Source organism: Oryctolagus cuniculus, chromosome 5 (genome assembly GCF_964237555.1).
Source record: "Oryctolagus cuniculus chromosome 5, mOryCun1.1, whole genome shotgun sequence".
In the NCBI taxonomy this organism is placed as follows: Eukaryota; Metazoa; Chordata; class Mammalia; order Lagomorpha; family Leporidae; genus Oryctolagus; species Oryctolagus cuniculus.
This window is the reverse complement of record NC_091436.1, coordinates 32,212,331-32,226,528: the sequence shown is the minus strand read 5'-3', so window position 1 is coordinate 32,226,528 and position 14,198 is coordinate 32,212,331. Positions and strand designations below refer to the sequence as shown.

Here is a 14,198-nt window from a genome sequence, read left to right as displayed (position 1 = left end):
TACCATATCACATAACTATATTAGCCCAAATATTTGTGTAACCATCACATAGCCATAAATTTTTATAGAAGTTACATGTCCACACATTCCCTGAAAATAATGGTCAAGTTAGAACAGTGTTTTCACACATAATGACTTATACGTACTTTTTACAGTGAAGCTCTGTACAGAAATAGATTTGGAAATCATCAGAATTGTGAAGCACATACAGAAAGCAGCATCGTTCTTCAAATTTAGAAATACTAAAACAAACAAACAAAAGCATTATTTAGGGAAATAGCAATACTTCCTTGGATCAGTAATATCTTTAGAACAAATCTCAGTGATGATGTCAATATTGTTTACAACAAAAAGTTATAAATAAGTGACTTTCCCTGTACAACAATACTAAAACTACTTACTGTTCTGAGAATTGTCCTCCTACTCTTATCTGCAGAGGAGGGCTGCCTGGAAAGTCATAAGCACATGTAATCTACATGTCTCTTCACTGAGCATGGAAGAGCTATGTTGCCTACTGCAGCATTAATCTGTAAGATGGCAAGAAAAGCATCAGTACGGACTGGCTGACTGCCTTTAGTGAGGCTGTTCTTCTGGGATCTGTACAACAGCAGTGTTCCTGAAGCTAGGAAGGCAATTTGTGGAGGCAGTAAGAGCACCTCATTAGCTGAAGTGATTTTAGAGAAGTGAACAAATGTGGAAGAGTACTTAGTTTCGATTTAGCAAATGTCTTACTTTATAGCAACATGGGAGAATTTTGAGTAGACCAGTTCCACCATGTTCTTTTATGCCAGAGGTTGGCAAACATTTTCTTTATCAAGCCAAACAGTTAAAATAGTTTTCGTTTGCAGGCCCAACTACTCAATTCTGCCAGAGGAACATGAAAGCAGCTTTAGATAAACGCATAAATATATGAACAAGCTGTATTCCAATGAAACTTTACCTACAGGGCCAGCGTTGTGGCATGGCAAGCAAAGCCATGGCCTGCAATGCCAGCATCTCATATGGGTGTTGGTTTGGGTCCCGGCTGCTACACTTCCCAGCTCTCTGCTAATGTGCCTTGGAAAGTAATGGAAGATGGCCAAGTCCTTGGGCCCCTACACCCACATGGAAGACCTGGAAGAAGTTTCTGGCTTCCAATTGGCCTAGCTTTGGTTGCTGTGGTTATTTGGGGGAGTGAACCAGTAGATGGAAGATCTCTCTCCCTCTCCCTGTAAAACTCTACCTTTCAAATAAGTAAATAAATCTTTTTTAAAAAAACTTTACAAGAACAGGAAGTAGGGCAGATTTGACCTGTGTCCAAAGTTTGCCAATTCTTATTTTATGCCTTTGTACCAGTTGTTCCTTCCATTTAAAATGCACATCACTTTCTACTTTTAAAATAAATTCTGATCCTTTAAGGCCCTGCCTAGACCTTGCCTGTTCTACTTCTGCCCTAAACAGAGTGATTTCCTCTTGTACTTGTGTGCTCTGTACTTTATCATGGTTCATCTCATCTCACAGGATGATCATCATTAGTTGCCACTCCATGTTAAATGTCCGATCCCCTCCCTACTGGACTGTGAGTTCTTCAAGACTGAAGTTCATGATTTAGTCATTTTTTGTGCCTGAAGAAGAAAAGGACTCAACACTTGACAAACAGCTAGTGCTCAATAAATGCCCATTCACTTGAGCTGAGCTCATTCTGCAGTGATGCAAGACAAATGGATGACCCAGTTGGATGTTCTTCCATTAATCTGTCATCTCCTCTTTACAGTGGAGGAAGCCAGGAAAAGTTAACTCTCCTTGAAGCCACAGACTAAAGCACAAGTTTCCCCATATAAACACAGTGGCAAGGTGGAGGCATTCCATGAATATCACACAGATCGTAACTGTCATGTAGGGCTACCATGCCTATTTAAAGAGAATTAGTTCATTGGAAAATAGACCTGATAAAGTGAAATTTACAATGCTGTAATTTCCTAAATATAATGCTTAAAACTGCAGCAATAGATAATGAGTTTTTGCTAATGACTGGTTTTAAAAATTAAATATTGAGCGAGTAAAGCATTATTTGAGATGGTATTGATTGGCAAGATATCAAATGAGTCAGTCTATAATCTTGCTTGTTTCTGTTCCAATCATTCAGGAGGTAACAGGTTGCTTTTACTAGGCAAGTTTTAATTACTGGTGACTCAGACTGTTCTACCAGTTTGTGCCCTAACAAAACTAACTATTACTATTCTAGAAGGGATAGGATATTGCCTAACTGCTTTGCCTAAGTCTGCTGTTTCTCACTCCTATTAGGTGGGGACAAACATTAGTAAATACAATTAATTTGTCTTGAAATTTTAGAGTTGGTTTAGCACAAGCTTCTACAGAACAAATATTTCAACACTTAACCAGTGACTTCTGATTGTAAAAAATAATCATATTTTCACATTCCAAGAAATGATATTTTCTGATCCATTGGTAGAAAACAATATCAAAATTAAATTGAACTGAATTATGCCACTGTGACCTCAAGAATACTCCATCAACAGTGACCATAGGAAACATTTTAAAAAACAGATGCCATACAATCTCATAGAATTAGTATAGGACACAATATGGGAGATAACATGTGTGTCTTATATTTATTCAAGGAAAAGAGTAGCTCCCGATGTATCAAAAGGAGAGAAAGCCATCCTATAACAAAGACCAACAGCTCAGTCAGCTGGAAAGGACTCCCACATCGCTCCCTTCTATCTATATCTTGATTCTGGTCTGAAGTTCATGTTCATCTCCTACTCACTATATTTTACATAGAGTCAGTTCAGCCGACAGTGGACAACTTGTTGCAAATCTTCTCACCATCGAGTCAGTTTTGAGACTGAAGAAATGCTGGGCATATCCACCAATGAAAGAATTCTTGAAATCTGTTCCCTTTTAAAATCACAACTGGAAGTCTCATCCAGGTCATGCATATACCAGAAAAACTGTCTTCTAAATAGACAAAATGTACAAGGGACGTACCTCACTCCCCTGACAGAAGCAGCACTGAAGTTCCACTCGTGAATGCCTTTCTGCAACAACACAGAATACTGAGTCAGTCAAAAGAAAATAACGTAACAATAAAATCTGGTTTTATTGCTTCTTAAAAATTTACAGAGTCATTTTTTTCTACAGTATAATTCTTCATGAACAAATTATCTGATGGAAACTCCAATTCATTCTGAAGTCAAAGGGTGTTTACATAATAATTTCTGTACTTCAATAAAACAGCTTCCAAAACAGCTTAGGTGAAGATCTCATTAAATTCTTCCATTTTAATTTATTTATCTAAGAGGCTCTGTCTCTCAGTCCCAGCCCAGTGTCTGCCATTCTAATTGAGACCAGGAACTCAGTCCAGGTCTCCCACATGACTGGCAGGGACCCAGCTACTTGAGCCATCAATGCCTGCCTCCCAGAGTGTGCATGAATAGGAAGACGGGATCAGGACTGGAGCTGGGACTTGAACTCAGGCACTCCAATATGGGTTGCAAGCACCTTAACAGGCATCTTAACTGTTAGGCCAAACACTCACTCCATCTCACTGAATTCTAAAAATTTTTAGTCAATATTGTTGTGCATTGATTTTTAAGATAAACAACACAGTGATCAAGGTAACTCAATTATAATAGTTGAACAATAGTTCTTGTCTGAGAAATCAAAATATTAGTAAATTGAATAAAACTTGTATGGGTTTAAAGACAATAATTTCTGGGTTCACTTTGCAAACTTTCCAGTTAAACTGGTGGTTATATTACTTCAGAAATTCAGAGTATGTACGTGTGTTCACATGTGTATCGTATGTTCCCATTTGTATTGTGTTCACATGCATATAATGTGTTTACATGTGTATAGTGTTCATCACAGCTACAAGGCTTTGCTACTTAATTTATGCAAAATTCATAATGCTAATAAAGTTACACACAAAAAATCTGCTTACATATGATAAACATGGGTGACTTATAGGGGCAAGATGAAAAACAAAGTCAGAATTCATTTCTTGAGTTTATCCCTAAAGCTAAGTTAAAAATATTATCAAGTTTGCATGTTCCTAAATTAGGTAAATTACATGGTGGCTCTTATTTCCTATAAAAATGTCAGACAAGTCCATAAAATTAATAGCACAAATATTTTTACAGAAAGATCATAATTGTTACATGTGTCTAAAATAATTGTTACATGTGTCTAAATTTGGCAAGTACTGTACAGAAACAAACTCACAGTGAAATTCAATTTTAAAACTGTAAAACAACCAGGAAAACAAGCTCCATCCAGCTGCTGCCAGTAGCTGAGGCCTTGGCTCAGCTAGGGAAATGGTATCATAACCTTGTGACTCCAAGGCACCCTAGAATTCTCTTCTTGGCCAAAGCAATTCAAAAAGCCACAATTCTTACCAGAGCCATTCACTGTTAGCCCTTGCAAACTTAAAATAAAAATGGATCTTCTTAAGCCCACCATAGTCAAAAAACCGTCTCAACGCCTATCTGCCAGGTCATGGGGATGTGATTTAATACAGAGCAAACTCTGGTGCACATTAAGTGCAGGGAGTGAAAGCAAGCAAACACCACAGAAAGGTACACATGGAAGGTGGCTCTCCTAAAGCGACTTCCCAGAGGAGACTGAAATAGCAGCTGGCTTTCCAGCTGGATCTGAATGCCCTAAGACACTCTGTCAAAAAAAAAAAAAAAAATGACCTAAATGAAAGATCTCTGCAAGTGAGATCCCAGTGGAAAGAACGGGTCATCAAAGGAGGTACCTTTTTCTGAAGGGAGGAGAGAACTTCCACTTTGACTACGACCTTGTCTAAATATGATCAGAGTCGGTGAACTCAAAAGGCTTCCATAGCCTTGGCCACTCATGACTGGAACCTAGGGAGATTACTGATGCCATAAACAAGAATGTCAAATTGTTAAGTCAACAACAGGAGTCACTGTGCACTTACTCCTCATGTAGGATCTCTGTCCTTAATGTGCTGTACATTGTGATTTAATGCTATAACTAGTACTGAAACAGTATTTTTCACTTTGTGTTTCTATGCGGGTGCAAACTGTTGAAATCTTTACTTAATATATACTAAACTGATCTTCTGTATATAAGAGAAATGAAAATGAATCTTGATGTGAATGGAAGGGGAGAGGGAGTGGGAAAGGGGAGGGTTGCGGGTGGGAGGGAAGGTATGGGGGGGGAAGCCACTGTAATCCACAAGCTGTACTTTGGAAATTTATATTCATTAAATAGAAGTTAAAAAAAAGAAATAGCAGCCAGAAGCCTCAGCTGGTAATCTGCAAAGTTGCTTTTAAATTCAGTGGGCTTCAAGTGAACTTCTAAATACAGATGTGACCAAGAACTGCTGCTTTAACCTGTCCACTACTTGCATACAGTGAGCTGCTTGTCAAGGCCATGCCCAGGGTCAGCAGAGAGGGGCTGAATGCAGAGCAGGCAGAGCAAGGTGCAAAACCAGCTTATCAGTCTTTCTCCCTCCTGGGCACAGCTGAGGGGAGACTGCTCAGACTGATGGGGCTCCTTTGTAGGGAAGAAGGAGAGTACTTCCAGAAGGCTAGATCCCTGAAAGCTTGCCAGTGCTGCCGGGGTCTGTTCTGTTTACTTGAGATGGAGGGATTGAAATGGGAAGGCCTCGGGCCTACCTGCCTTGCTAGTGGGGTTCACCACACAGAGGCGCTGGTGAATTACAAAACCAAGGTAAGTTGCAAGGCTCCAGGGACCTGTCTGGGAATCAGGGAAAAAGGCCAGTTTAGAGGAAGGGCTGGAATGGAAGTTCACCCAGCAGGCCTCACATCAAGGCTCAACCTACTTTTACTAGCACAAACAGCATTTCTAGGAACCGAGTGCTGCAGATCGGATGCTCCCATTAGGGCCAGAATGGGATATGGGACTTAGTACTGAGTAAGGTGGTAGGAATCACACTGCAGCATGCACCTCTGGTTCCCTCGGCGACAGCCACTCCTTCCTTTTCCTTTGCAAACCAGAAAATGAATTTTGTTCAGATTCATGTGGCAATGTAAAGATGTGAAACTGATTAGTCTAACCTGGCCATGGTGAGGTCACTTCCCTGGCTGGTGATTTGTTTAGACATGGTCACATGACAAACTAGTACAACAGAAGGTGCCTGACCCTCTCCCTGGGGTACTGAGATGATGCTTGGAACAGCCATTTAAGACCACGAGAGGAAATCCAAAACTAGCCAACTCAGAACTGTAATGCTGAAGTCACCCTCAGGATGTCCCTACCTTGAATTTTCTTGAACTACGAACTTGCAATTCCCATGATTTAAGCTGCTTTCAGTTGGGAGCTTTATGCTGAAAGCATCCTCAGTGGAGAGCATCAAACCATCCTAATCCAGACTTCTCATACACATCCCAGGCTTTCTGTGAGTGGCCACTGGCTGCAGCCGGAGTGAGGGAGGGGAGCCAGCCTAGTATCCCCTGGGCCAACGCCACCAGCTGCCTTGCCTGCAGGAGCCAGAGCTAAGCCACAGCACTGTAAGACAGGGGAAGTCTAAATAACCTCCATGAAACCTTCTAGCTTCTCTCTTCCTCAATGTCTAGTTCTTTCATTCACTGCACAACAAGCAGACTTTCTCCAGGCTCAAACTTACCTTAAACAGGAACCATCCATGTAACAAAGGCAGAAATTATTAAGATGAGACTGGGGTTTTTTTAAAAGATGTATTTATTTACTTGAAAGTCAGTGTTACACAGAGAGACAAGAAGAGACAGGGGTAGGGTGGGGAGGGGAGGTCTTCTATCCACTGGTTCACTCCCCAGATGACTGCAACGGCTGGAGCTGTGCCAACCCAAAGCCAGGAGCCAGGAGCTTCTTCCAGGTCTCCCACGTGGGTGCAGGGGCCCAAGGACTTGAGCCATCTTCCACTGCTCTCCCAGGCCATAGCAGAGAGCTGGATCAGAAGTGGAGCAGCCGGAACTCGAACCAGCGCCCATATGGGATGCCAGCACTTCAGGCAGCAGCTTTACCTGCTATACCACAGAGTCGGCCCCTGGGATTTCAATTAATTCTGCCCCTGAATGTAAAGTAGCTCCCCAGGAGTCCTGGGGAAATGGGTACTGACACAAAATGTGAGTAAAGTTTTGAAAATTGCAGTATATTTTCTCTTTCACAGAATTGTTTATTCCACACATCTGGGTGAAAATACTGAGAGAGGGAGTGAGGAAAGAGATAACTATGATCGATGAAAAGCAATATTCTATGTTCTACGTTTAGAAGAAAAAATCTGGGGCGGGTGCTGTGGCATAGAATGCCAAGCCCCCACCTATAGTGCAAGCATCCTATACAGGCACTGGTTGAAGTACTGGCTGTTCCACTTCTGATCCAGCTCCCTGCTAATGCACCTGGGAAAGCATTAGAAGATGGCCCAAGTGCTTAGGTCCCTGCACCCACATGGGAAATTTGGAAGCAGCTCCAGGTTCTTGGCTTTGGCCTGGCCCAGCCCTTGCCACGGCAACCATTTGGGGAGTGAACTAGTGGATGGAAAATTGATAGATTTCTCTCTCTCTCTCTCTCTCTGTGTGTGTGTGTGTGTATTTTTGACTTTCAAATAAAAATTTTTAAAAAAATTTGAAACATTCTATTACAAATACAACTCATTTGCTGTTTAACAGAAAACTTGTTTAACTGATTGTTATCTGTTACCTAATTATAGTCTTATAGTCATTTTAAATTAACATGGCAATAATAAAGTTTTCTTATGTTTATTGCCATCCTTCCAAATTTTATCACTTTTATTTTAAACACAGAGAAAATGGCAGTGGTGATGAATACACTATGGATAGGAGGAGTGTTTGCTGAAAAAGTAACATAAATTCCATATGGAAAAGGTTGTTTAGCAAGCTTAAATGTTTGAGCAAGGAGAATTTTTATCATTAGAGGTTATAGACAGGGACAATGCAAATGTGACTCTCAGGGTCAAAGTGGAAACCTGACAATTCAAGCCTTCGGAATGCACTCATTTATATCCTAATACATGTATTTTTTTAGCCTAATAAAAAACTTGCTCCATAATTGTCTCAAAACATAAGAGAATTAATACAAGGCTCACTTTATTAAATGAAGAACCTCCAGGAAGGAGAAGTCAATAACAACTACTTGGAAATAGTACTCATTTTCCAAATGTCTCTGGCTTGCTTTCTGTTCTGTCTTCCAAGTTCTCCTGGCTCTCAGCTCAATCTCGGGGCCTTGCTAATCGCTAATTCCTTCAGCCCCATTTGGTTTCCAAGTGTCCTTGGATAACCTTGTTCTTTCCAATCAAGGCTCTGAAAATCTCCTCTCCCAATCTTGCGCTCTCCTTCATGTTCGTGTCTCCTAACTTCTCTTAGTTTCTGTAGTTTTAGTTGCATGATTACTTGTGAGAAAGTGTGTGTGTGTGCATGTGCTTGAGAACAATGAAAATAAGTGCTGCACTTTCAAGCAGCATTAATAGCATAAAGTAGTAACATTAGTTATTCTCAAATTTGTCACAGGACAATTTCAATTAAAGTCATGCCATCAGTTCCAACTAATCAAGCCCTTAGCAAAATTTATGATCTCTCTACAACTTCAGTTTTCCTTCCAACTGCCCTTCCAGTGTTACCCTGAGTCACCTTCTGGCTGTTGGGACCACTTTGGGAGTGACCCAGAGGAAGGAGATTGCTCACTCTCTCACTTTGCCTTTTCAAATAAAGAATTAAATCTTTAAAAAGTTTTAGCCACCTTATGCATATTCTTCCCTTTTGTTTCCTATTCTTACTTAGGGAATAGGTCATTCATTTTTCTTTCCAAATGATCTCTTGTGGTCACAATCACATTACCCCCAGTGTGAGGTCTCCTCAGTTCTCCTATGGCCCTTCAGAGTTCAGGACTTCTGAACTCTGATGCCAGGGCCAGATAAATCTTATAACAACCACCATCACTAAGCACTTGTTCCATGCCATTTAGCACTATGCTAAATGCTTTGCATTGATTGTCTCACTTACTATTCACAACAACCCTATGAGGTGCCATTATTCTTACTTTACATGTACGGAGACTAAAGCATGAGGGGTTGAAGTGGACTGCCCAGGTCACAAGGGAGGCAAGACAACACCAGCCTTCACACATGTGCAGTTTGACACAGAGCCCGTGTTCTTAACTCCTACCTCGTTCTGCCTTCATGCTGGCTCTCAGAGTACAGGAAGAAGCTTTAGGGATGCCCTATTTCCTACCAACACATGTCTAATTTCTGCTTCCTACCTCACATAGGGCTCTACAGTTCTACAGCACCTCCTTGTGAATCAAGTCAGGCACCTCATGGCGTCTGAACATCCCTCACTAACTTCTACTTTGGTGTGTTTGTTAGAGTCCCGCCTTCGGTTATCTGCTTTGTCCCGTTATCTCTTGGAGTCCTACCCAGAGTTAAAGCTGAGCTTCCACTTTCCTTCTGAAGCCTTCTCTATGGATTTGATGTCTTGCTGCTCTTCCTCCTTGCTCAACTGCACTGGCCAACATCCCACACAGTCCTTGCCACAAACCAGCAGAGTCTCAAGGTCCCCAGAACTCACAGTTTGCTCTATATTATCTCCACTATGCTTTCATCAGGTGTAGCATGATGCTCTGGGAGAGGTCTCTAACTTACATATTAGAAATGTGGCTGGGTAGATGACTTCTTTCATTCAGCCTTTCCTCTGTCCCATCACCATGACAGTGAGTAAGAGGGAAAGTTGTCTTGGCTGAAAGTCTGTCATAAAAGGCCATTATCACGGAAACTTTGTTATGAACAAATCAGTACTATAAGTGATTTTTCCAAGTATTTATACATATAATTCATACTACTAATAATGAAAAAGAATCAAATTTCTGACTGTTCATAGTAGCCAACAATTTGCATGTGTAGTTGGGGGCTTGCTGGTTACAGATCCTTAGTTTCCACAACTTATTTTCAGTAGGGTCTCTAAGATTCTGATGCACTTAGTGCACAACTGTCCTGTGAAAGCATTGGCAAGGACCGTGTTCTAGAAGTTGAGCTCTAGGGCTAGTGCTGTGGCATTCCACATGGGTGCTAGTTAGTCCTGGCTGGTCCACTTCTGATCCAGGTCCTCACTAATGTGCCTGGAAAAGCAGTGGAAGATGGCCCAAGTATTTGGGCCCCTGTACTCATGAGGGAGACCTGAAAGAAGCTCCTGGTTCCTGGCTTTGGACTGACCCAGCTCCAGTCATTGCAGCCATTTGGGGAGTGAACCAGCGATGGAAGATCTCTCTCTCTCTCTCTCTCTCTCTAACTCTCCCTCCTTCTAATTCTCCCTTTCAAATAAATAAATAAATAAATCTTAAAAACAGAAACAAACTGGGATCTCAAAAAGATCACACTTAGGAAATATGCTACCAAATATTCCTCAATGCTACTACGCAGATTTGCAATTGAGAATGGATTGTTTCTCCATGATTATCTGCAGTTTAATGTTACCAAATTTAGCATGCCTCTTTAAACATTGTTAGTAAATAATATGAGCAACTTTATCCTAACATATAACAACTTATAAATAAAAATGCATTCAGCGTGCTGCTCAGCATCCATCTTTTCATTCCAGCCTAAGACACTGCCTTTCTAGAAGTGATGGCAATGGGACAGATGACTTCCTGCCACTCTGATAAAGGTCTGGGGTCTGCTCCAGCTGACTCAGCCCCATCAAAGCTCAGGACATTCCTGTTGCTAGATTATACACAAAATGTGCTTATTTTCCTGCTGGACTTTCTACCGTGGTGGATCGGTCTGCTTTTCATTACTGTAACAAAATGCCTGACACAAACCTCTTAGGAAGCAAAGAAGCTGATTTTGGCTCACGGTACTACTGTGACTTCACAGACCCACATCAAGCACCTAAGTTATTTTGGCTTCTGAAGAGGCTGACAGTGGTAGAACATACAGAAGGGATGGCATGGCATGCCAGGAGGCTGAGAGAACAGTTGGAACCAACTTGGCTTTTAGAACCAACCCTCTTGTGGGAACTACCTTCCAAAGGCACCCCTGTAATGCCCTAAGGAGCCCTCACAAGGCCCACCTCCTAAACACCATAAGTGGATTAAGTTTCCACCTCCTCAGTACTATTACGCCTTTGGGGTCTAAATACAGGCATGAGCTCAGGAGCCAAATCTTTCTCAAACCATAGATGAGACTCTTTTCGCTCCCTGACTGACTCTACTGCTGGTGTTGCTGGAACCAACACTTTGAAAAGCATCATTCTTAGGAGCTGACTTAGTCATAATGTCAAAGACACAGTGGTTCTATTTTCAGCTACCACAATTCAATAATTTACCATGCCTATATCCCCTATAAATTTTGTTCCCAACAACTGTGGCCACACATCAGAATCATACAGCGATCTTCATTTAGATGGGCATGGCCAAGCATCACTGAGTATTAAGATTCCAACCCAGTGGGTGTTGGGGCCCAGCGTACCACAGGTGGTTCTGACATACAGCCCGATATGTGTCCCAACAGAACACTACTGATGCTCAAATGATCACTCTCACGTGATTTAAACAATGAAGCAAGGTTACATTCTGGAGTTTCAGAGTTAGGGTTAGGTAATATGAATTTTGCAGTGATTTTTACAAGTCACTTAATTGTTCGTGGGAAAATGGAATTCAAACATAGGTTTACTTTGTTGCTAAAAATCTTGAAAGTTTTTTCATAATAGGCATCTTCACGAACTTTTTGAAGACCCTGCATATGTAAGGATTTCAAAATTTTTGCAGCAAAATAAACTTATCTTTTAACTGAACTTTTGCATGAACTTTGTGATATAGGCCTGTATTACTGTTACTGCTACTGGTGTCATAATATATATAATACATTGAACATTTATTATAAGCCAGGCTCTGTGAAATATTTACCTACATTATTTCATTTCATCTTCACAAGCTTTCCTTTTTCATTTTTTCTTTCTGTTGAATCTCTTTAATGCTGCTAATGGTAAGTCTGTAAAATATTTTCACAAGCTTTGGGGTGGGCATTATTATTATGATTCCATTTTACAGATGAAGACACCACAGCTTGGAAACGTCAAGTTGCCCAAGGATAGCAACAGGATCTGAACTACTCAAAGTTCACATTTTTAAAAACTGCAACCCCAAAGTTGCTGATTCCATCTCTGGTTTTATTTTCCCCTTATCACTACTGAATCTAACTGCATGTTTTGCTTGCCGACGTACTGCCCCTCTCAGCACAAGGTAAGCATCAAGAGGGACAGGAATTTTGCTTATTTCACATACAACTCTTTTCCTGCTGTCTAACATAACACCTGGTCATGTCTAACACAGATTAAGTACTCAATGTATTTTGTTCAGGGAATGGAGAGTGAATGATGTTTAAGGAAAATTATACAGGCATTTTGGAAAACAATTACCAAAAAAAATGAACTACTTTTTCACAAGACTTCTCTAATTTCTGTTGTCTATTCTGTGGATTGGTCAGGCTTGAAAAGTTTTTATTATTTAAAAATGGTAAGATTATTTGCATAGGCATTAAAACTTATGAAATATACAAGTGGAAAGGTTTATCCACATGACTTGTCTAAGCAGAAGTGAGTGTTTAAGATCCTTCTGGGGGCCATTTAGCCTAATAGTTAAGACACAGGTTAAGTAAGATTCCCACAGCTTGCACTGGAATACCTGGGTTTGATACTTGGTTCCAGCTCCTGATTCCCTAGTCATGGCTCAATTGGTTGGGTTCCTGCCACCTGCACTGGAGATCTGGATTGAGTCTCCCAGCTTCAGCCACTGCTCAGTCCTGGCCATTGTGTGCATTTGGGTAGTGAATCTCTTGCTCGCTCACTCTTCTTCTCACTGTCTCTCTGTCTGTAGCCTATCTGTCCTTTTCCATTTTTGACTAAATTTAAAAAAAAAGATCCTTTTAAATAAAAATGGTAGTATAGCCTACCTTATTTTCTGCGTGTTACAATGAGTCAGTGGCTAATCTAAGCTTGAGCAGCTATTTAGATAACCAAACAACTAGATGTAATGATTATTATAATGTGTATGACTAGAAGTGGCATTATTTTGATAGGCTTTCTACAATTAAGATATACATCATATACATCATACATCTTAAGTATTAGTTCTTTGGTGCATAATTTACAGCATAAACTTACAAAACAAATCTTCTGAGTACATTTTGGGTAGTCACAACATCCAGCATAAAAATCCAAATAGTTCAATCGTATTTTGTTAATGAAATTGTTAACTCAAAAGTAACACAGTTTCTATTATAGAATGGATTTATGCCAAGATAAATACATAGTCAAGCACTTTCTTCTCAACTACATGGACATTTGCTGGAGTATTTACATACTAGAAGAGTGTCAAGTCCTTCATTACTAATGCTCTTGCTAATAACCGCACAATTTACCTTGTCATCAGGAAGTACATGCCAGATAGATATTGTTTTTTCTTCGACTTCATTGTTGATAGACAAATAAGAAGGCTGGTAGATTTTGGTTGGTTCTAATATTAATACCTTGAAAAGATAAGGCAAAGAAACTGATGTCAGTGACTTTAGATTTGAACCACTCAGAGCTGCTATAAAGACCCAGAGCAAGTTGATCAGAGGAGGTTCTGCTTAAACCACTTGAACTTGCAATTACTGTCATGCTTATTAGTTCTTTGAGCATCTCATGGTATTATACAATTATCATATGGTCCAATAATGCATCATTCTATATCACTAATGGAATTGGGAATAAATTTTTGAAGTCCATATACTGGTTCAGCTATCCCCCCAGGGGATCTTCTAATGAGACTTTTTGAAAGCCTATATTTTATCATGTAGGACATGAGTTATTTCTATAAATATAAATGTATCAAAAGAAGGCAGAATCGTGGTGAAACAAGTAATTCTGAGCACAGGAAAGATTCCATATATAGAAATATATTTTAGGTTTCTAGTGTCACACGTTATCATAAAAATGTAGTATACAGTATGGTTTTAGCACCCATGCAAGTTGATTTGGAAATGATTTGGGTTATTATTTTATATATAAAAGTCTTTTATATTTATATGTGTGTATATATATAAATATATATAACAGAGAAGCAGACATAGCTGTACGAAAAATAAAAATATTTTTGCATGACGTTTAAGATAAAACAGGCATCTTCAATAGTGATATATTTAGCCTTGTGTGAGAAAAAAAGAATAAAAATTT

General features: G+C 40.0%; 1 protein-coding gene across 3 annotated transcripts in view; it reads right to left on the bottom strand.

The window, feature by feature from the left end:
- Positions 1 to 14,198, bottom strand: part of MAP3K5 (mitogen-activated protein kinase kinase kinase 5) — a 259,401-nt gene that overhangs the window by 91,194 nt on the left and 154,009 nt on the right. For all 3 annotated transcript variants that reach the window (XM_070073521.1, XM_051854304.2, XM_070073520.1), the window contains exons 11-13: positions 13,403 to 13,510; positions 2,992 to 3,041; positions 147 to 242 (exon numbers count right to left, since the gene is read on the bottom strand). In XM_070073521.1, coding sequence (XP_069929622.1) covers positions 147 to 242; positions 2,992 to 3,041; positions 13,403 to 13,510 — 254 coding nt within the window. The remainder of the gene's footprint in view (positions 1 to 146; positions 243 to 2,991; positions 3,042 to 13,402; positions 13,511 to 14,198) is intronic.